General features: G+C 38.1%; 1 protein-coding gene across 1 annotated transcript in view; it reads right to left on the reverse strand.

The window, feature by feature from the left end:
- LOC150090730 (fibroblast growth factor 9-like) overlaps nucleotides 1-24,837 on the reverse strand; it is a 49,842-nt gene that overhangs the window by 1,378 nt on the left and 23,627 nt on the right. Inside the window, exon 2 of the mRNA XM_090370457.1 lies at nucleotides 11,079-11,182. Within this exon, the coding sequence (XP_090226583.1) occupies nucleotides 11,079-11,182 (104 nt within the window). The remainder of the gene's footprint in view (nucleotides 1-11,078; nucleotides 11,183-24,837) is intronic.

The following is a 24,837-nucleotide window of genomic DNA, read 5'->3' on the forward strand; positions in this document are numbered from 1 at the left end:
TAAAATAACAAAAGAAACTATCTTAATGCAATATATATATATATATGTGTGTGTGTGGGTATTTATTTAGTGCAACATAATGTTTAGGGTAATGTAAATGAATCATTTAATTTAAGTTAAAAAGAATTTGTCACACAGAATAAAAGTGGCTATTATATTTAAAATGAATAAATGTTATGTTTATACTTCAGGTTGGCCACACAGGATCAGAGGAGTTTACAAAAATATTACAATATTTTGTGGTTTAACTTGGAATCAAACAATTGACTGGCGTAATTCTGTACTTTGACTCAAACTACTTGATATGGCGTTGATATCCTTTAATTTGTTCTTTCCCTCTCTCTCTCTCTCATAGCTTATTTCAATTTTCGTGCAATGCTATCGAAATGATTACTTCACTGATATGCAGGGTCAGCACTAAAGGACTGAATCATTTTTCAGTAGTAGCTTTTATTAAGGTGTACAAGTCGAAAAAATTTCAGTGTAATGTATAGAAAAGTTAGGTTTTCTAGAACAGAAATCTAAGTACTATATGTACTTCACTTCCTTGCTGCTGCCCTCGTGTAGACATAATACAGGTCTGACAGTAACGCGTGTGTATAAACCACATGTTTTCACTCATCTAGTAAATTGTTAGTCACTGCTTGCCATGTTTACAGTTATCCGCATAGGAATGTTCGTGGTGCAGGAAAAATTGCGAATTGTGAGTATTATTATGATTTTGTGTTTATCATATTTACCACGTACTTTACACATTATGAATTTATAATATTATTAACTTCAAAGAATTGATGTGAAGTAAGTGACGCTAATTAAACTGCGTGAATAGTTAAAAAAATTAATTTTGTTGTTATCAAAGGGTTACATTATTAAATTTAAACTCCTACAAAATAGAAGTAGTTAATAATTGGTGACGTTTCTGAATTCAGTGTTGTAGCCTGTCATCAGGCCCAGCCAAGAAAGAATGAAATGAAAAGCAACGGGGGAGAGGGGAATCATCTACATATTGTTCCAGCTTTCACTATTTTGTGATCGGACCGATAAACCGTTCAAGATTCCTGATTCCTCTTTGCCACTAATGGCGAAGAGGAATCAGGAAACCTCACAGACTGTTAAGTAATTGTACTGTGCATGAATTTTAGTTTACTAATAGTAAACTGTAATTCTTTGTACACAATAAAATTCGCTTGGTAACAATTAATGTGGTTTAATTAGTGCCATTCATACTCTAAATTTTTCTTCATGAATAGCCACGTAATGTTCTTTTCTTGACACATTACACCGTTAAAAAACATTGCGCGGTTACATCTGAATAAGTATGGATGTTCCGTTTCTGGTGAGTATGGGCTTGGCACACCAGGGTCCTGAGCTGGATATCATCATTCTTCTCTTTATTGGTGATTCCTTTCTATTTCTGACTCTCTCTCTCTCTCTCTCTCTCTCTCTCTCTCTCTCTCTCTCTCTCTCTCTCTCTCTCTCTCTCTCTCTCTCTCTCTCTCTCTCTCTCACAGGGGTAACTCAGAAATTTTTTTTTTTGGCTGGTTCAGCAAAAGCCTCAGGCTTCATTGCGCCATATGGATAATAATAATAATATACAGTTATAATTTAAATTTGTATATATAAAACCACTGAAGCAATTCGAATCCCTTTCTTTGTAAACAATTCATTAAAAAAAAAAAAAAAAAAAAACTTGATGTTTGCAATCTGCCAGATCTAATCCAATGCAGCTTTCGAATTGAGGCGGAACGTCATTTCGGTCCATAAGTTTACATTTTAAGATTAAACTCAAACGTTTTCCACAATTTTTTCCAAAACATTTATTTTTTAACTATTTAATTATATATATATACACACAATTTTTTATCAAAAACGAATAGAGAATTTAAAATTGAAATTGTTACTGACAGAATGTGCTGGAAGTGTCCACCTTGCTCATGTAGATGTGCATTCATCCATTTTAGTGCGTTTGATGCAGCCCTACGAAGAATACGCTCATCAGTGGAGCGAGTACGGTCTGAATGTTTCCCCACTGGATCAGTTCTCGAAATGGAAAATATTGACAACTGGAACAATAAGTGGATAACTATTTATTGCCCAACCCACTGTTCAACGGACCGTATCGAGATAACTGTGGTGGCAGAAGGCAGTTTCATTGTGACAACAGTTATACTTGAGTAATAGTACAGCATTTATTAGGGCGGTGCATAATATGAGTTTGTGATTTTTATCTGTATGGCCCACTGAAGAATAAGGCTTACACAAACGACTCGCATACTCTGGATGAACTGAGTATGATGATGAGATTCGAGGGCTTCATGTACTCCGTTGCCATAGTTACCTCGGTACAGTCCGTTGACCAATGGGTTGCACAAAAATTTGATAACTGTGTATTAGCGTTCCAGTTGTTAATATTTTCCATTTTGAACACTGGTCTAATGGGGCAAACAATAAGCATTATAGGAGTTTGCACATACATTCTTAGCATTAATCACATTTGTGATTAATGCTAAGAATGTCCAAGAGTTTTTTTATCGAACAATAATTCATTATCTTTCGATACTACAGACCACTTTTTCAATTCAACAAATTTTATGAGATCATCCGTATGTTTTTTGCATTTTTATTTTACTAAAAAAGGAAATGATCTCAATTTGTTATTATAGCAGGACTATTCAGAGAGATATTGGCCTTGGAAACACTTTTATTATAAAAATAAAATTAGCTATTTCAAAGTTGAATCAGTTTATTGATCTTTGATCAATAAACTGATTCAACTTTGATCCGTGTATTGATCTTTGATCAAAACACGGATCAGTCATTAAGTGCACGCAGATTACCAATGGTTCGTATAACACAGATTACGAAACACTACTGTAGGAGTTCGCCTTCGAAGAAGTAAAGCTGTACAGTATTAGCTCTCCACATCATGAGAGTTAAGGCCTGTACTGTCTATAATTAGTTCGGTAAATTTCCTTCTTCGCCGTTCTTTGGAAGGAGGAGCAAACCTATTGAACTCTGATAGCAATGGAAATGTAGCCACACAGTATGTCCATTTGACGAAAGCGTTCCAGTACCGAAATGTTATTGAGATTTTTCATCATAATAGCCTCGTTTTCTCAATGCAGTCTTCACAGAGGCCTCGGTATACTTTTTTATTCGCAAGTTTTTTTTTTTTTTTTTTTATGCATCTTGAATTAAGTTAGCTTTATTTTGCGATTACTTTAAAGGAATCAGTAACACTTTAAAAAAAAAGATGTAATTTATATCTACAAATTTTAGGTTACAATTTGATAGTGTATTTATTTAAGTTTATGCCATCAATAATTAAGTGAAATGTAGCCATGGCTAGCCAACGGCACGCATAGCATAATATACTACTATGCTGCCACCCAAAAATAATTTATACTGTTTCAAAAAGTATTTTTTATTTAAGTTAAATTTGGTTTAAAATATATCAGTCACATCTAGTGGTGAAAACCGTAATTGTATTTGTGTACAAAATTATGCTCAACAAAGTTTTCGTGGGAAATTTACAAGTGTTATCCTTTTTATAATATCAACAAATGTTATTTAGTGATCTTAGCCATTTTTTGCCCATTGGAAGTTGTTACATTTTTATTTCAGCTTATTTTGGCACGCAAGCCGGAAGAGGTTCGCCAGTGCTGGCATAGCGTGTCAACTGTATGTAACAATTGCCATTTTGCTCACTAGATGGCAGCACCACGCATTACCTTACTATTCTGAACCACACATGCTTTTACGTTGGGATTCTAATTAACATTGCGAATTCAACAGCTTGTAAGATTAGCGATATCTAGTGAAACTATATACAATATTAACGCTTCACACAGATATACTTGAAATCTTAGCTGGTTCTGTAGCACAGGAAGTGCAGTGATCAAGGTTTTATGAATAACCTGAAAATGTGACGTTACAAACTGTATGTACTCGTATAATATATTAATGTATATACGAGTGTAAAAAAAAAGTTCATTTTCTTTTATTTTCTCATGGATATCCTTAAAGAATGTGGCGCTTTTTTTCGGAAGGTTTTTTTGGCCCCTCCCATGACTTAGCCCTTTTTTTTTTTTTTTTTAAGGAAACTTTTTATTGTTTAAATGCTTCAAGTTTTTGCTTTTGGAAGTTCCATATAATTTTTTCTATTCTTGCAACTTAATCATTGGAGGAGTCAATTACAATACGCCGGATGCGTGTTTTACCAATGTGCTCATTGATATTAAATGTTTAACTACTAGAGGGCAAGAACCAATAAATTCATAACAAAATGGCTGTGTGTGGTGAAGGTTGCTACTCAAAAACCGTTGTCTCAGAGTGATAAAAAAAAAAAAAAAAAAAAAACGGTAGAAGCATCTTCTGACTTCAAAAGCAGAAAAAAAAGTCATTCCTAGATTTCTGCAATTCAGAGGTTCAGAACGTTGTGCTTGAACATTAAAGCCTCTTGCATTTCAGCATTAAACGCAAGCGAGAGAAAAATGCAGAGTAGAACACAAACAGCCACGACAGTCCTCCTGGATGAGTCTTTTGCTCCAATAGCATGGTACCTTCTGAGCACGCAGCAGTGTAAAAAAACAGATAAAACAGAAGTTACTCCTATTTATACTCCCAAATGCTCCAACATTCTCAATTATAAATAGCAAGGAGTTGTTATCATCAAGACAACATGTTATTCAGGAAGGAATGGAGGTAGAAGCTAAAGAGGTAACTAATTATTATTATTATTAGCCATATGGTGCAAGGAACCTGAGGCTTATGCTGCACCAAGCCAAAAAAAAAAAAAAAAAAAAAAAATTGATTACTCTGTGTGTGTGTGTGTGTGTGTGTGTGTGTGTGTGTGTGTGTGTGAGAGAGAGAGAGAGAGAGAGAGAGAGAGAGAGAGAGAGAGAGAGAGAGAGAGAGAGAGAGAGAGAGAGAGAGAGAGAGAGAGAGAGAGACCAAAAAAGAGAAGAATGGTGATATCCAGCTCAGGATTATAACTCAGTTTTGGAGATTTTTGCGGAGAAAGATATAGATATCGGCCATCCATACTTTCCGAAGAAAAACAAATTCTAATTCGAAAAGCTAAACTTCCTGTTGCCCATAAGTCCACTGATGAGTCCGAAAAATCTAAATAATGGCTAAATATCTTCATTGGAACCGTTATGGTTTCAGACGGAACTTGGAAAGCATCAAGAACCTCTTACACCTGCATGAAGCAGTTTGCCTGTACGTATAAGAAATGTATTTAAAGATTAGTGATAACCCACTATTAAGGAACTGCACCATTATCCGTGATGGATTTACACACGGAGAGGTAGTAATCCTAGTGGGTAACCATGCCTCCTTCCAGCAGATTCCTCTTACCACCAGCTTAGAGGCAATGGCCATCTGCCTTGAATTAGGTTTTACCTTGACTATTTAGTTACTACCTGAGGTTGATGTTTGCCAAGATGAACTGGATAATCTCCTTGCACGGTTGCCACCATCTTTCTTATTCTTAGGAGATTTTAACGTGCACAGTCCTTTATGGAGTAGCAATGATGTTAATAACATAACAGAAGTCGTAATATTGTGCGCATGCATGACCACAATGACCTCACTATTCTAACAGGAATTGCCACTTGTATTCATGCACCTACGTGTATGAGAGAGAGAGAGAGAGAGAGAGAGAGAGAGAGAGAGAGAGAGAGAGAGAGAGAGAGTTTTCTGCTATTGATCTTCCTATCTGCTCCTCCATCCTTTTTCCTGAATTCATATGGGAGGTTACTGATAAGGGAAATCACTCCACTTCACTGGGAATTTGTTATCCCATGCAAAACAGACATGTGAGGCAATCCAACAACAAATCGCTGAATTTCTGTTATTTTGTTGAGGATGATCGTATTTGGAACCCTCACCAAAATAATGGATACACCTTACTGATATTAGTGTCATATAATTTTATTTTAAAACTATATGGCATTTCTATAATTTTGTTTTAAAAAGGTTATTTTAACATGCTAAAAATAATTTCTTTAATAAATATCATTGATAACTAGAACGACGCAGAACTTTTAATTGGCCAGACACCAAGGTCAGATTGGCCGAACCAACTCCAACAATTATTTGTTTGAGTTTCTTCGTGCTTGTTCGTTGCTACTTCTAGACGGTACCTGATACAACATACGAATTTACTTTGATGTACTGCCCTTTTGGTATGTACTTGGTACGTATTACTGGTCTGTTGGTACGTATTATTGGTCTATTGGTACTACTCAATATATTTATTCGTTCACTTTCTTTGGTATTCGTTCATTTTTGCAGCGCTTTTCATACAGCACATTTTTTTTTTTTTTTTTTTTTGAAGAAATTCGCAAACACGAAAGGTATTATTAGAACCTATTAGTACAGGCAGTTCTCGCTTTACGAGTTCCTAGGTTTACGAGTTTTTTTTTTTTTTTTTTTTTCAAAGTATCAAGTATCAACAAAATCGAAAATATGAACATTAATTGCAAAAAATGAATGTTAAACATTCATAAATACCGCATTTCAAACCACGCGCGTAGCTATACAATACAGCGTACCCAACTTTACAATATTAATCCTTTCCAGAGACACCATCGTATCGTTAAAATATCGTAATGTGAACCCAATAACACATTGTTTTTTGGTAATTCGTTCCACGACCTCGGAAGTTGAAATTTTCGCTATATAACTCTCTAAAAGGCCGTTTTTAGTGTAAATTGTATTAGTTACCAATTCAAATCACCGAAATGCACTACGCTTTCATCGTTATCATATATTCTGCTATTAGAACCAATTTTGAACGCCTTTCTGACATTTTTCTAAAGCACATTTCTGCAGGTCACGACCATAAAACAATAAAAACAATTTGGACTTTCCGGTTTATTGGGCTTTTCTGTTACTGCAACAATTATAAACGTAGTAAACTCGATGTTATTGCATTGGCGAAAATACCGATAACTGGAATTGTGTGGTTTTTTTGCGTTATTATGGTAAAATGTGTTCCCCTTTACTGAAATCTTCAATCGTATAAAAAACATAAATAAATTTTCAGAATCTTCTCTTCGTTCCTTTTTTTAAGCTTTGTAAACTTGTTACTCCGCGTAAATCGTGTTAGTTGCAATTTGCGCGTTCCGTTAAAAAATGCTTATGCATGTTATGGAAATTTATAAAGAAAATAGATTATTTTGGAAACAAACCTCTTGGAGCATTTCTGAAGAAGACGACTCCTTCTTCAGAAATGCAACAAACCAACGAGTGCCGAGCCGATGATAAGTGATCAACGAGTGTGCATGTCGATGATGAAGAATAAACATTCTTTAAAATTTGTAAGTTATAAATAATTTCTTTATTATTATAATTTGCTTGATTTTACAAGCTACGTTTTAATTTCTTTGGATAAATCAATCATTGTTTAAACATGAACTAATTAGCTAACCAATTTCATTTTTGAGAACGTAACTCTTATTTTTAACATTATGTCTATGGGATTTAGTTTTCGCTTTACGAGCGCGCGGTAGGATCGAATTAACTCGTAAAGTCGAGAACTACCTGTACTTAGTTCCGTGCATGGGTTGAATGCTGAGAACAAAGAAGATACTTGTTGACATTACACTTAAATTTCTTTAGACTCTTAACTTTCGAGAAATACATGTGAAGAAGGTTGTTTACAATTGTTTGAAATGTTTCTCGTGCTTTTGGGCAGTCTGGACGCGGGTGTAATATGATTATGAAGTCAGAAAATGTTTAAATACTAGAGATGCCCGTAAGATGATAGTACGAGTAACATTAAAATACTGAAATGGTGATAAAACTGATGCCAAAAGTCGCACCTGGTTGTTAAATGCAATCAAGGGCCAGCTATGAAATTACGGGCACCGCTGTAAATTTATGAGCCTAGTACAAATACAACCCCCCCACCTGGAAGGTGTTTATTGTTAGGCTTCTTCCGCTGAAAATAATAAAAATTCTTTTTATGCTTGATATAGTTATTCGCAGCCAGAAAAGTTTATAATTTCATAGTAACAACTTAGCAACTTCTTAAGGCAGTTGAACGATGGACCCGTGGACCATGCATTTTTTGCAACGGGATAAGATTCGACTTAGCAAGATGAATACCAGTGGTAATACCAGTACGCTCTCCCCAGACCATAGACAGATACGCGAAAATTTGTTTCAAACACTGCAGATAAATGAATAAAGTGTAATAATTATTTATTTATTTTTATTTTATTATTATTATTTTTTTATCGCTGCCATACAAACTTGCTTCTTTGCATCATTCTGCCAAAAAGTAAAAGTACTGTATTCATATTGGCAAAGATATTGGTACTATTTAAGCCAAAGCCCCTTTCTATAGCAACTACAGAATCGTGTTGTGGCGTCCTGGGAATTTCGTACAGTTCGTTTTCTCCCCTTCCTAATTCCTTCCTTTTTGTAATAACTAGTTTTTAATTATTTTAATTTTGTTTTAATAATTTTTAACTAAATTTTAATTATGTTTTAACTATATTATAACTCTGTTTTAACAAAATTTTCGGTCCCTTCAGTATTTCTCCTCAGCTGCACGGCTCTGATCAACTGCTGGAATAACAAAATTAAAATTCTGATAATAAACACGATGAATAAAATCGCAAATAAAACTGTGTAGATTATTCGTTATAGCAGGAACGTTTTTTTCTCGTTTTAAATCAGGAAAGTGGTCATTACTTTATTCCTACTACAAACGAATTTAAATGAGTGTAGTCATCATTCTTTATAACCTCGCTAATAATTCTGATTGATAAACTCAAGCAAATTCAAGTGTTAATGATCGCCCACAACTGACACCATTCCTGTAATAAATTGATGGAAGGTTTTAATTGGACGAAATAAAAATGATATGTGTGTGGGGGGGTGCGGATAACCATCCCTAAAAAAAAAAAAAAAACTAATTAAAAGGCTCATATTTCAAGAGAAAAATATTCAATAATCTGTGTAGGTAGGGACCAGGTTGTTCCCTTGGGAAACATAATTTTGGATCTTAATTATTACTAATATCAGAAGTAATATTAAGATTGGTAGAAAACATTCACTTTCATCGTTTTTTGAAGGGACATGCAGCTGATTGAAATGGCTAGAAAATTTATGTGATTTCATTATTATTTTTATTTATTTTTTTATTTATTATTTTTTTTTTTTGCAATGTTCACAACATAAATGTATCTGTTCATTACCCAAATGTGGGTTTATCTCTTGTTCATAGATACACCTCCATAATATCGTAGGTGTTCCAATTAACTGAAGCGCCTACGAAGTTTAGTTTTGCGTATAGGTCAAGCAATATAACTGCCCTAACTGCATAGTTATACGAGAATGATAAGAAAACTAGGCTTCAGTAGCCGAGTGGTCAGGAGCGGGAGTGCAGTAGCACAGGCTCTTTCAGTAGATTGGGGTTCAAGCCCCTGACTGCTAAATACGGTCGATCCGTCAACCCGCACTGGACCAGTGTTGCAGATTATTGTCCATTTCCCTCAACATGAATTGTTGAGGAGGCTTCCATCCTACAGTGGATTGATAATTGGTGCAATTTCCTTTTCTTTTCTTTTTTTTAAAAGAAAACTACTTAACAAAAGGAAATCACTGAAATGAAAATATGTGAGAGTGAGTAAGTTCCCCCCTCCCTTTTTTTTTTTTTTTTTTTTTGTACTCTTCATTCGTTTTCCCTTGGGCAACCTTACATTAAGCCATTCTCTCTTTACACTGTAAGCATTCCTGAAATCGTTTACTGGTATCGATTTAAAAAAAAAAAAATTACTTCGGGACAACCACTAAACAGCACTATTTAGTTTACACGGATAGAACAACAGTCACTCATGTGCGTACACGTCTGTACCTTCTCGCTTGATCACTTGGCTAAAGCGTTCGTTTTTTACCTTCCTTGACTTCACTGCTGGACTTCCTCCGATATTCAAGTTGCGCAACATTCAGAGAAGCTTTGGCACTTGGGAATATAAAGGAGTCGGATGGAGCCAAATCAACAAAGTAGGGAGGATGTCCACTGGACGGAAAATCGTTCCTACTTTGTCGATTTGACTTCATGCAACTTCTCTCTGTTCCCAAGTATCAAAACTTCGCAGAAAGGTTCATAATTTGAGTTGGGTCTTTAAAAAACGATTAAAGTAAACGATTTAAGGAATGCATCTAACCGTACAAGAAGAGAATGGTTTCATATATTAAAAATGGGTGGCACCCTGGAAACAGTTAGTGGTGACGAGAAACATCACCACACTGGAAGAGTTCTTCACTCTCGGGTTGGATGCGTTTGACGTCAGGTCGGCTGTTTGCATCGTGCTGAAACGTGGGTAGTCCTTCCATTTCAACTGGGAAGGAGGCTGGCCAACATGAAATCTCTACGATGTACGTATGTTTCCGGCTAACATACTGAAATATGCAGTTCCCTAAAGTTAGGCTATAAATGGATATGCACAGACAGGAACAGAAACGTTATGAGATGCATTTTTAAGCGAGATATATTGTTAAATCAAGTATTATATTAATATGTATTTAAATTAATGAATATGTATATATTTTCAAAGTCATGGATGGAATTATCAAGCAGTGTATTTGTAGGTGACCAGCTAGCCAAGCAGGCTGTCCTTGAGCAAATGTACCTTGAAATTAATAAATAAGTATAAAGCTGCTCAAAAAAAATCTTGTTTAATTCTGTGTTTTATCATAATAAATAAATTTTCTGTTTATACTCCGGCACGACAACCAAGAGTTTACAATAAATCGTCAATACAAATATTTATCGTATTTAGTAGTCACGGGTTCGAATCCCGGTCCACTCAAGGAACGCGTGCTATGCACTCTCGCTCCTGATCACTCGGCTACGTCATAGCCGATCACTCGGCTATCGTAATGGTATTCGTGAATTTTGACAGATCCCAAACTTACTGTGCTTGTCATTGTTTTTTTTTATTATTATTTTTTTATTTAATTGCAATACATGTTATTTTTATTATTATTGCGCCTTTAAAGTATATACGCGAATAGAAAAAAAAAAAAAAAAAAAAAAGAAAAGAAAACATACTCACCGAACCATACGTTTTCCCCTTGTGGTTCATGCACAGATAGTTGCCACTAGCGACACCTTGTATAATAATTTTCCTTTTCATGGTTGTAGTGAATTTGAGTATGGCTGGAAGAGAAGAATCGGCTGATATATTTTCAGGTTTTCATATTTTATCTACTTTCATATTAACAACCACCATTTTTTTAAATATATATATATTTTTACCATAGTTCTAAAATAAGGAAAATTTCCTTACGTATTACACTGTTGTAAACCAAAACACAAACTATTATTTTTAGGCCACCCGAATAATTAAATTCATCTGCCGTGCGTTGTCTTTAAATTGCGTGTGTTCTATGGTCGGTTTGCCTGTTTTGCTGGACGAAAAACCCGAGTTGCCGGGGGAAAACCCTTGCTATCTACGCCTGAGACCGACGAACTCAGTCACGGGGTGAAAAAAGCCCATTAAAGTTCCTCTCGTCATCGACGGGATTCGAACCTGGGCCTTTTCCACTCGGTGTGGGGAGGACGGTGATGTTACCACTGTGCTACTGCGCAGACTACTGTTGTCAACCAGGATGCGGCAAGGTTTCCAAAGGTTGTTACGAAAATAGTTTGTTAACGTACACGTATCCTAACATCTATAAATTGTTAATCACCGCTATTCTAATTAGGCCATTATTTGTAAGTATTTGATCGATTCTTTATTTTAAAATAGCATCAGCTGTACATTGTTTTCATCATATAGTATTGCCCACTGATATGGGCGAGTGCTTGGAAAGCTACTTTTTACCCCCCCCATTGCAGGGTGCGAATTTTGGTGCTGGAGATTTTTTTATTTTATTATTTTTTTTTTTTATGAAAATCCCAAACACTAGAGGTATTAGAACCAATATTACTTGGTACCGTGCATGGGTTGATAATGCAAAAATCTATGTCATTCAATGCTACCTTGCCAAAAAAATTGTGTTATATCTCAATTGTGTATTTATCTAAATTAGAGGTTATTAAAATCAGTTTGTTTACAACTATGTGGTGTTCCCATATAAACTGGGAGTTTGTTACCTGGAGACTACCTCCCAGGAGTGGTTGATCTAAGTCGAAGTTGATCCCAAAATTGGAGAGACTGATGATATTTGATAACATATTCATTAATCGGGGTGATAAAGTATATAATTAAATTTACGGAAACAATGTCTGTGCTATTGCAGATGCATTAGAGGTACAATATTTCGTTTAATTATTTATTTTTCTGTTGTCATCGCTTTGAAATTAATTATTTTAAATGTGACGTGTAAGCCTGCCAGAGAAACCCACAGAGGATTTTTGCCCTTGTATTTACACATTTTAATTTTAATTTTTCTTTATCTCGGTAAGGCAACAAATGAATTTATTTTATATAAAGTATAAAAATCATAAATATTAGTGTATTTAATGATAAATAGTAGTTCACTCCGTGAATAGAAAATATTAATGAATAAGATTAATTTAGATTAATGAATTAAAAATTAGATTAAGATAAACATGTCTTTTCGTGAAACTGTCTGTCTGCAATGTTCTGGGTATAAATTTCGAACTCGTTACTGTTAATAACTGAATAATGCCACCATCTTTTATCTAACTGTTTTAGGTTAGCGATGAAAGTGGGAGCATGGTATCAATAGTTGTCTAATTATTGTCACTGTTTATCTTATTAAATTGCCGGAACTAGGGGTATGACATAGGTGGTAGATGGCTCTCATCAACCGGTGCAATACCACCATTTTGCTTATTGGAGGCTTGAAGTGGTGAAACCCATGTTTAGTTTCTAGAGCAGTTTCCGGCATCCCTCCCCCATACTTCTCCTTCAACCCATGCACGGTACTAAGTACCTAAGTACTATAGGTTTTGATACCTTTCGTGTTTGGGGGGTTTCATAATAATAATAATAAAAAACATCCCTCCTCCCATTTCCATCCCTGCTTCAAGCACAGACTGAAAATGTGAACATAGGTCATGCATATCTCAAACTACTACGGCTACCACCAACAACGTATTGATCTATGTACAGTGTGTAGTAATTTCCTTTTTATTCTGCGCTGAGTATATTGGCCTTCTAGTTCTAGCAGATTTATCATGGCAGTAAAACTTTAATCTAAAAATGCATCTTTCAGATATTGTGTTTAGATACAGGCAAGACCTATTTATGCTTAGAGAAAATAGGCAAATGCTGACGGTGCCGGTTTAGTTCTGTGCTTTCCCTGAGCTGTTATTTTGTAACTGGTATGTTCTAAATGTTATCTTTCTTCTGTGATTTTGTAAGTAATGCTGTGTTCTAAATTTTTAGTAGAAGATAATATCATAAATCACTATATACATGTTTGTAAAAATAAAATATATGTAGTTTATCATACTCTACGTTTTATTGAGAAACTGTAACCGCTTCTTATTTTAATGCATGTCGATGCCAAAATCGTAAAATTTCCACTGCAATTATGGTACCTAGCAGTCGCCACAAACAGATTGACTAACGAGGCACGCTTATTGGGCATAACTTTATTTATTATTTTTTATAAATTTATTAGGGAGCAGCATTTAAAGAGAATGATTACCAGCGGCCGCCGTACACTAGTGGTCAGGCGCAAGGGTGCATAAGTACACGTGCCTTGAGTGACCGCAGTTTAAGCCCGTGACTGCTAATTACGGTGCTTTCTTACATTCCCTTCCTCTGTCTTGCGAACTCTTCTGACTGTGTGGTCCTCCCGGAGTATAAACAGAAAATTTATTAAATGAAATATTTTAATTAAATTAAAATCAAATCTTTAATTTAATTAGATTTAATTAAAACCGAATTAGATTTTAATCATCCATTGTAATTAAATTTTATAATTGTAATGTAATGAAGTACATCAGTGCCTAAGAGCAGATTTAAATATTTCTCTATCTTTCAAGAGCGGACCCAGGCTTGTTGTTGTTGTTTTTTTTTTTTTTTTTTGGGGGGGGGGGGGAGGTTTAACATTCAATAACGTGCTTTTGGAATAATTTTAGTGGTATTTACCCCAATTACTCCCCTCCTTCCCGGCTTCGCCCATGCTTTCTTTCTCGTTCGTTCGCAAGTCCGTGCATAAGTCATTAGAGAACTAAAGATGACGAGACTATTGTCAGAATATCTACAATCCTTTCTTGGATTAGCCGACAGATTACATTGTATAAAGTCGGAAAATCCTTAAAAGTATTCCGATTGAATTGTAGTGGACTACTGGGGTTGTAATCTGCCCAACGAAGCATTTCCTCTGTTACATATTCCGCTCCTTGCTCGATATTCTTTCTGAGTTGTGGATTGTTCTTGACCTTAGTCGGGAGCAATAGGTCACAAACATTGATACTATCTAACCTGTGAGTTTCCGGGAATTACACGCACTATTTGTCTCCCTTTCTGAACACAAACCGTGAGGGATGAGCGAACTGTAAGTTCCCAAGCAGAGTACCTCGGGTCGAACAAATCCTACGATAGGGCTTCTATTGACACTCCTGCCATGAGCACGTGCTCTCTAACTACGCGTAGCGGTTATTGCCTTGAGGGACATTAAAACGCTCTATACACTAAGGGCATTGTTAATACCCGTGTCACTGTTCAGCCTTGGAGGAGGTCACGGCAGTGTCGTTTTAACGCGGTAGGTCATAGAGGAAATTTCGTTCCTTTTTGTTAAGGCACGACCGTTGACGGCACTTCACACAACTTAATCAGCCCATCATCAACTGACATCTAAAATTCTACCACGCTTCAGTGCATGCTAAACGTAATAGACTTCGCAAAATTATTCGTTTCCAGTGCCTGAGAAACTCTCCTTCTATACAGCTTTACATTTAATATTTTCAGGGTTAAGATATAAAATAAAAAATTCCCCATTTGCTTTTTTCTTTTTTTTATAAAATTTGTTATATTAGAATTTATTTTTTAAATATTATTTTGAGTTTTATTAGAACTGAGTCCTTCTTCCGAGTAGTAAATAAAATACTGTAATAAAAAAAAAACTAACGTTCTAGCATACCTAGAACTTTATGTTGGTTATATAACCTGAAACGAATTCAGATGAAGGATAGCTCTTGTTACTTATGCTAGCTAACAGGGGCCGTCCCAAAGTTTTCTGAAGGGGAGACTAGAGTAGTGTTCCAGGGAATCATCATTAAGCTTTAATCATCATATATCAGTAAAAATAATCCACATTATTTCGATAACACGGGAGGATAGCCCCTTTAGTACCTACCCGGGACCGCTCCTGCTAGCTAACTTGAAATTAATCTGAAATTGGTCATTAGGCCTAGGCACTTCTTAGTCATCCAAAAACTTTCAGGCATAATATAGAATTAATAGCGGAGTCGTTCAGGGAGGGGTTATTTTGCCGATTTTATTTGAGGAGGCGCTGGAGCCTTTCTTGGCCCTATCTCCGGGCTTCATTTCCTATGCAGACGACAAAATTTTTTGTAATCTCAAAAGATGCTGAGCAGATTCCCTACGTGCAGGAAAGGGCAAATACAGTCGCCTCAAAATTATTTAACCTCATTTGAATTGGAGCTTAACCCAATAAAATCAGCTCAACCAGCAGTGACAGAAAAAAAAAAAAAAAAACATTGACATTCCAATAGGCGATACCAGAGCGAAGAAATTTTCCTTCAACACAGACCTGGGCCTTGCGTCGGACGAAGGCTTAACTTTTGGAAGACACTTTTATTATTATTATTGCTCTTATATTATTTCTCCCTGATTGGTGGTTTCACCTCGTGATGGGTATTGCTACCAAGTACACGGGGTGGTTGATGTTATGTCTGCTGTTATTGTTGGTTGAGGAACTCTGCTATCCTACAGGTGTTCAGGATTGCGACTTTCTGGAGTTGTAGGTGTTCGCTGCAGTTCCCTGTAGGTGTCTTTGGCACCATACCAGTGGTTGACACGATTATTATTATTGCCCTTATATTATTTCTCTCTGATTGGGAGTCCCACCTCGTGACGGGTATTGCTACCAAGTACACAGGGTGCTTGTTGTTATGTCTGGTGTTACTGTTGGTCGATGAACTCTCTGACTATCCTACAGGTGTTCAGGATTGCGACTTTCTGGAGTTCCTTGTAGGTGTTCGCTGGGTTTGTTTGTTTGTTATTTGGTTTTTAGGAGCATTAGTAACTGAGGCCATATTGCTCCGGCGATATGCGGTGAACATTCCCTGACCTTCCCGCATCCTACGTATTTGGTGGTCACGGGCTCGAACCCCGATCTAATCAAGAAGCGTGTGCTACGCACTGCTGCTCCTGCCCACCTGGTTACGGAGGCGCCGTTCTTTCTGGGAGACCTGTTGCTGCTAGGCTGTTATGTAGGGTCTTAGCCACCATACCTGTGGTTGACACGATGATCGGGATAGTCGTTACTTGTTGCATATGCCACGTCTCTTTGATCTCCTGTCTTAGTTCGTGTACTTCCTGATTTCCCCCCCCCCCCATGGGTTTTCTGCAGGTTGCCAGTGTTGGGTACCGCTATGTCAATCAGATAGGTAGCCTTTTCCTTCTTGTCCACAAGGGTTGTATCCGGTTTGCTGTGCGGGATTGTCCTATCCGTTATTATGGCGCGGTCCCAATACAGCTTGTGAGTTGGGGTCTCTAGTACTGCCCGAGGTTCGTACTTGTAGTACGGTACACTTTCTTCGACGATGCCACCTGTTGATCAACTGATGAACAGGTGGCATCGTCGACATGTGTCATCGAACACTCCGGGCTCCTTGGAGATGTATTTTATATAGTTCCTGGTGTTGATTACCTGGTCTTGGATGGCGAGCATGAATCCTCCAGTCTCGGGGAAGAGCGTCCCGCTCGTGAGCCATGCATTGGAAGCAATTTTATCTATGTCATCTTGATGGAGATCATTGTAGTGTCTGCAATGGAGTGTCTTCTCTGCCCATATTTCTAGTTTCGTTTGTGCCTCCTGGTTGGGGAAGACTCGTGGCTTAGGTTGAGTGGGGTATACCGCTTGTCTATCTTCCTTATGGCCTGCTGGAGTGCTGCCGTGTGTTTCTGGGAGTAATCCTTCAGGTTAACTATCGCTGTCTTCTGTTGCTCAATGAGGTCTATCAGGCCCCTTCCTCCTTCTTTCCGGGCAATTGTCAGTCTCTCCACGGCAGATTTCGGGTGGTGTTGGCGGCTTTTGATCATTGTCCTTGTCTTTCTCATGATATTCTCCAGCTTGGTGTTAGTCCAATCTATGATCCCGAAGGAGTATGTTAGCACTGGGACTGCATAGGTGTTTATGGCTTTAACTGTGTTACCTCCGTTCAACTTTGCTTTCGGCAGGCTTCTGAGTCTCTGATGGTATTTTTCGGTCAAACAGGCCTTAATTTCCTTGTGCTGTAACTGCTGAGCCTGCATCATCCCCAAGTATTTGTAGGCCCCTCTCTCTGCCATGGCTTCGATCTCTTTACCAGTCTGCAGCTAGTAGTTTCGGTTGACTAATTTTCCCTGGTGCAATCCGTGGGTCTTGCATTTGTCTAGACCAATTTCCATCCTAATATCATTGCTGAATTCTTCGGTGATCTGGAGTAGTTGCTAGAGGTGTTTCTCGATTCGCTCGTAGAGCTTGATGTCATCCATGTATATCAGGTGGGTGAGGATGTACAGGTTATTCCTTCCTTTTATTGAGGTTGTATCCGTACTTGCTATTGTTGAGCATGGTGGATAGCGGTTAAGCGCTAGACAGAACCACAATGGGCTCAGGGCATCCGCCTGAAAGATTCCTCTCCTGATGGGGATTGGCTTGGTAGTGATGTTTTCGACCTTAATGGTGGTACTCCATTTTGCCATCGTTTCTCCTAAGAATTATTATTATTATAATGGAGGCCCTTTCTTCTTATTATTATTATTGTTGCTCTTATAGTATTTCTCCCTGATTGGGGCTTCCACCTCGTGACGGTATTGCTACCAAGTCAGGCTTGACATAGCCGAGTGGTCAGGAGCGAGAGTGCAGTAGCACGCGCCCTTTGAGTGGACCGGGGTTCAACAAGAAAAAGTACATGGCAGAGTTATGTCTGGTGTTACTGTTGATCGAGGAACTCTGTGACTGTCCTACAGGTGTTCAGGATTGGAACTTTCTGGAGTTCCTTGTAGGTGTTCGCTGGAAGATCCATGCTGCTAGGCTGTTATGTAGGTCTTTGGCACCATACCATTGGTTGACACAATGATCGGGATAGTCATTACTTGTTGTATATGCCACATCTCTTTGATCTCCTGTCTTAGATTCATGTACTTCCTGATTTTTTCCTCATGGGTTTTCTGGAGGTTGCCAGTGTTGGGCACTGCTATGTCAATCAGATAGGTAGCCTTTTCCTTCTTGTCCACAAGGGTTATGTGCAGTCTGTTGTATTATTATTATTTATTCAATTTTGACCCCTGTTCAGCGTATGCTCTAGGAAGGTTACAGGTTTCAAAACTGTTTTGACTGAAATTAGCATATGGAGTTATTACATTAAATTGTATCGATTATAATACATTATATCACCTACAATGGCATTACACTTAATCATTATAAAAAAAATTACACAAAATCCAAGGCATGCGTAACCATGTGGGCAATCAGACAGCTAGAGAAGGGCGAGGGGTCCCTACACTAATGATACAATACATTGACAGATGCCTCTTTCCGATCCCACTCTGTGCCTCTGTTATTTGGGCCTCAGTTCCACAAGCACAGCTCAGCAGATACTATGATCTTGAATGCTGTGGTGAGGTCAACCGAGCGACCGTTCACAATCTTTAGGTCGATTCTCCACTCAAACCTCGGCCTAACCCCGTGGAAAATATTGATTTCAGCAGCAAATCTCCACCTGCTAGCAAACTCATCACAGGAATCTTAGGCGCAACCTCAGTTTCAAGTATTTAGATGCAGAAGCCAAGCGGGCCGAGAACCAGGACGCACGATACTTCCGCTGTGGACTACCGTCAACAGTTTAGTGTACTGTATTTCAAAAACATGTTCCATCCAACACAATTGGTCACTACAATGCGCTCGCCATAGATCTCTACAAATATTGCAATGACAACAACTATAGGAAAGATTCATTGAAATATAACACAACAACAAATTCCGATGTTGGAGAGGAGATAAATAACTCTGATCTCTGAGCTTATCTTAAAAAAAGTAGCATCCTCCTGCTAAACTTCCAGTAGGCATGCTGTAGCACGCCTTGCCGCTTGAGAAGAAATGACTTGTGCTAGAGAACATGCCTTATTGTCTCTCTCTAGAACTGTATGCAATCCTAGCCTGAATTTGTATTGTTTATTTGGTTTTTAGGAGCATTAGCAACTAAGGCCATATTGCTCCGGGATATGCGGTGGTCATTCCCTGACCTTTCCGCCTCTTCCGTATTTGGTGGTGACGGGCTCGAACCCCGGTCTAATCAAGAAGCGTGTGCTATGCAGTGCTGCTCCTTCCCACCTGGCTACGGAGGCGCCTCCTGAATTTGTAAATACGTTCATAAACTGTAGACAAGTATAGTTGATATCCTGTGAGAGTCATAAATTTTGACCTGTCTGTTAATAATTGTACGTGTTTTCACCTGTGTGCAATCCTTTACCTGAATATATAAGCACATCATGTAAAATATAGAAATGTTACGTCAAACTTCTGTTAATTCAAACCTCCTGTGTTAATTCATTTCTTTAATGATTATGCGAATCTCGCTGAGATGGATGCATTTTAATTTGTATCATGCCCTGCTTGCCTTGGATGTGTAGGGGCAAAAGTCAACGGTTAAATAAACAAATAATAATGCCCAACACTGGCAATCTCCAGAAAACCCACGAGGAAAAAATCAGGAAGTACACGAACCTAAGACTGGAGATCAAAGAGATGTAGCATATGCAACAAGTAACGACCATCCCGATCATCGTGTCAACAACTGGTATGGTGCCAAAGACCTTACATAACAGCCTAATAGGTCTCCCAGCGAACACCTGTAGGACAGTATGAGAGTTCCTCGAACAACAGTAACACCAGATATAACAACCACCCTGTGTACTTGGTAGCAGTACCGATCACGGGGTGTAAATCCCATCAGGGAGAAATAATATATATAATAATTTAGTAAAGGCATATAAATGCAGAATGGTATTATGTAAAATAAATTTATCAGCACTGACTAATGTCATCAAATAAACGATTAAATATTACTCTAGACTGCGATATTAGAGAATAAGCAAATGTGGAGAATTATAAATACATATGTATAAAAAAAGAAGTAAAGCTATGCACATTAGAAAGAAAAGTTGAGAATAGGCTAATTTATAATACTGAAAGATAAGGTATGCGTGGCATGAGCTATAACCAAAAGAGAAACCCCTTAAAAAATAATAATAACAAAATAAAAAATTAATAAAATAACTAAAATATTTTATTAAAATTATTGCTAATTATTATAATAGGATACACTGAATAGTACGTTATCAAGGTCTAGCACCATTCAATAGATCCAAATAATAATCAGCAAAAGAATTGTGTATATACACTGAGTGATCACTGAATTATGACCACCCCTATGAAAACTGAATGCGATCCGTTGACCACGTGAAGTACGAGAGTGCGGAGTTAGTCGAACTACGTAGCATAGATAAGGTGTCAGTGGTTCAGTAATTAGTAAAATTCCGACCGTAATGGATAAAAGGAAGGATTTATCGGACTTTGATAAAGGACAGATTGTGGGTGCTCGACGAGCTGGTGCCTCGATTTCCCAAACGGCTGAACTGGTGGAGTGTTCGAGAGCCGCCGTAGTTAAAGTGTACCAGGACTGGCATCAAAATGGTCAAACAACGACCCGACGGCAAAACTGCAAAGGTCAGCGAAAGGTTGATGTTAGAGGTGAGCGCCCGGGTCCGACGACTCGTACAGGCGAACAGGAGCAGCACTGTTGAAGCGTTGACTACCCAATACAACATGGGCCAATCAGGAACAATATCTGGCATGACCATGCGTCGTACGCTCGCACGTATGGGCTATACTAGCAGACGACCCCTGCGGCATCCTCTCCTAACTAAGGTTCATCGGCGTAAAAGACTCGCCTGGTGCAAAGCGCATGCAAGTTGGACGTTAGAAGACTGGAAGAAGGTATGCTGGTCGGATGAGTCACCTTATTTACTCCACACCGTGGATGGTCGTGTACGGATTTGGCTTCAACAACGTGAGGCTCTTGATCCATCATGCATGGTATCAAAAGTGGAGGTCGGTGGAGGCAGTTTTATGGTGTGGAGCATGTTTCACTGGCAGGAACTTAGACCCCTGGTGCATGTGGTCTCCACTATCGTCAACTGCTTGCTTACTGTGTACACCTTGCTGTGTTACGCTTTATCACGAAGGGCAATGGTGTCTTCCAAGATGACAATGCACCGAGCCATCGGGCACTTGTTGTGCAGAAATGGTTTGAGGAACACAGTTCTGACTTCCAGTATATCGATTGGCCTTCGAACTCCACCGATATGAATCCCATAGAGCACTTGTGGGACACTATGGAAAGGCATATCAGGCGTCTGGATACACCAATCACTTCCATACTTGCATTGCTGACCGCATTACACATAGCTTGGTTGGCCATACCTCCCGAACGCTTCCGACATCTTGTTGAGTCAATGCCACGTCGGATAGCTGCTGTACTGAGAGCAAAAGGAGGATCTACGAAGTATTAGGTAGGTGGTCATAATTCAGTGATCACTCAGTGTATATTTGTTCCGCTATCTGTTGGGCTAGCCGTTATTTTGCCAGTAAGCTGCAAAGTTTTGATAAATTATTACATTTTTCTAACAAAAGCCCATTGTCCTATCCTACAGTTACTTGCAAGTAGCAATTATAAACAGATAGCTTTTTTGTTGATTGTTATTAGATAATTACAATCAGTTAGTTGAAATCAATTAATTGCAATTAGATAGTCACAAGAGATAAAATAATTACAATCCTGTTTAATTGAAAGTGTCGTGCATTTTAATAAAAGAGTTCACAGTCATTTTACAGACAAGACAAGGAAACATATCCTTTACCAGAATTTGCGAAAATGCTTAAGATCCCCTAAAAACATGAGATCTAAGTGCTTCCCAAATAAAATTCATACAACTTAATGCATTTGTCTATTGATCATGGAGGATCATTCTGCTTACATTGGAGACTATACTCGAGTACTCAGGTCCAGTGCTTGGGTTTATGTTCAACACAAAAAAATACCGCTATCCACGGAAGTGCCTATTTTACTAATATCTTTTTAAATGGGTATAGAATTATCTTAAACAGGAGAATCCGCTATAAGTTTAAAAACACTGCCAAGACATCTGTTTCTTAACTACACGGTTCTCATCATCTGGAGGGTGGTCTCTATTAGCGAAAGTATGCCGAACTGTGAATAATCTATTTGGCCTACGTAAGAGGTTCCCAAAACGTTGAGGATACCTTGAGCATCCTCAACGTTTTCCACAAATTTGAAGTGCCCAAGGAAGACAGAGAATGGTAACCAATTGACACTGCTCTCTTCGTGAATTAATGTTATTAGTGGAGTCGCCTAGGTGTTGGGCCAGTTGTTGTTTTCTGTATTTATATAATGGGCATATCAGGCTTAATGTCCAAGTCTGAAGATCAAAGGTTGCCATAATGGTTAATGGTAGTAATGATAGTATGCTACTGCAAAAAGATCTAGAAAAGGTAGGCAGATGGGCTGAGAAATGGCAATTGAAGTTTAACATTGACAAATGCAAAGTCCTGCATATGGGTTACAGTAACCCCAGAGTAACGTACCAACTGTGCGGTACTACACTCAAGGTAGTGGAAAATGAAAAAGACCTGGGGGTAATTGTGCAGTCTCTGAGCAGTGCAGATAGGTGCCAGGACAGCTCATGGGGTTTTGTCAGTGCTATACATAATTTTGTCTATCAGGGATAAGGAGGTGATTATCCCATTCTATAAGGCAATGGTAAGGCCACATCTTGAGTACTGCATATAGGTCTGGAGGCCTCATTACAAGAAGGAGAACAAGTAACAAGTTCATTACAAGTAACACCCTCATTACAAGTAACGAGTACAGAGAAGGGTTATGAGATTGGTGAGGGGAACAAAGGGTGTTCTTCCCAAGAAAGGCTTCAGTTTTGCAAATTGCAGCGTCTGGAGACTAGGCACATGCGAGGTGGTCTGATTGAGGTGTTTAAGGTTTTGAATGGATTGAGCAAGCTGAATGCTGATGAGATTCTGCCTCATGCTCAGACTACGCACATGAGGGGGCACAAATTCAAATTGAGGAAGGATGGTTGCAGAATAGATGTACGGAAGTTTTCCTTTAGCGAGCGAGTGGCTGATGGCTGGAATGAATTTTCATCTGTTGTTGCGGAAGTTGATGGATTAAATAAAATCAAGGAAGAACTAGGCAAAATATTGGAGGGAATGGATAGATGAAATGGAAATAGTTTTTTTTTTTTTTTTTTTGTTTTGGCTGATGCTGTAAAGCTTGCTTTCTTGCATCATTTACCACTACTAATGCTAAGTTCCAGAACAAGTGCAAATAAACGGATTTAGCCATGAATATACACACTTTCATAAATGAATATATACTTACTTCAATACATTTAATCTCAAAGGAATAAAATACGAATAATAGAAATTAATAAAAAGTGCTTTTTTACCTGGAGTTGTGGGATCGTTTCTCCATATTGCGTTTAAAAAAGTGCTTTTTTACCTGGAGTTGTGGGATCGTTTCTCCATATTGCGTTTAAAAAAGTGCTTCATGAAAACAGTGAATGCTCCCCCCCCCCCAAAAAAAAAACAAAACAAATGGCCTCATGAGGGATGCGTCCCACAATTTGGAAACCTGTGGTCTAATAAGTGAAGAGTCAGTGTATGGAAGCAAAACTTCCATTTAAACACAACAGATTTTTAAATGTATGGTGAATTTCCGATATAATTAAAAAAGATTTTGGCAATTAAGCAGAATAACGGTATTTGTCTCTAAGTTGAACATAAGCTTAAGCAATGGTGCCAAATACTCGGCCTCGATCTTCAGTGGGGGAAAAATGATCCCATGATCGAAAATCGAACGTAACAAAGCATACAAATTTTATTTCAGCTTTGGCGTTGAAACATTTTCCTGTTATACTGTAGTATTGTAAGTGCTTCTGAATATTTTTTTTAATTGTGTTAGCATACACTGTGCTGCCACTTTATTAGGTACACCTACCTAGTAGCGCGTTGAGCCTCCTTTAGCCTTCAAAACAGCCTGAATTCTTCTAGGCATGGATTGAAAAGATACTGAAAACGTTGTGCAGGAATGGAGTACCATGCAGACATGAGTGTGTCACGCAGTTCATTTAGATTCTACGCAGATGTAGACCTGAAGCGAACAGCCCTTTCCAGCTCATCCCAAAGATGTTCAATAGGATTGAGATCCAGGGACTGAGCGGGCCACTGCAGCAAAGAAAAGTCAATTTCATGTTCCTGGAACCATTCCATATTGATTCGGGCTTTGTGGCGCATTATCCTGCTGGAAGTAACCATCTGACTGAGGATAAACTGTCAACATGAACGGATGCACTTGGTCAGCAACGATATTTAGGTACGATGTGGCATTCAGACGTGAACTTATGGGTATCAATGGACCCAACGTTTGCCAAGAAAACATTCCCCACACCATAACACTGTCCCCACCATCGTGCACAGTAGTCGTCAGACATGACTCAGAATTTGGCGAAAACAACATGAATTCATGGATTCATATTGTTTTTGCCAAATTCTGAGTCTTCCATC

Source organism: Mastigoproctus giganteus, chromosome 1 (assembly GCF_048544385.1).
Source record: "Mastigoproctus giganteus isolate SK-2022 chromosome 1, ASM4854438v1, whole genome shotgun sequence".
NCBI classification, from domain to species: Eukaryota; Metazoa; Arthropoda; class Arachnida; order Uropygi; family Thelyphonidae; genus Mastigoproctus; species Mastigoproctus giganteus.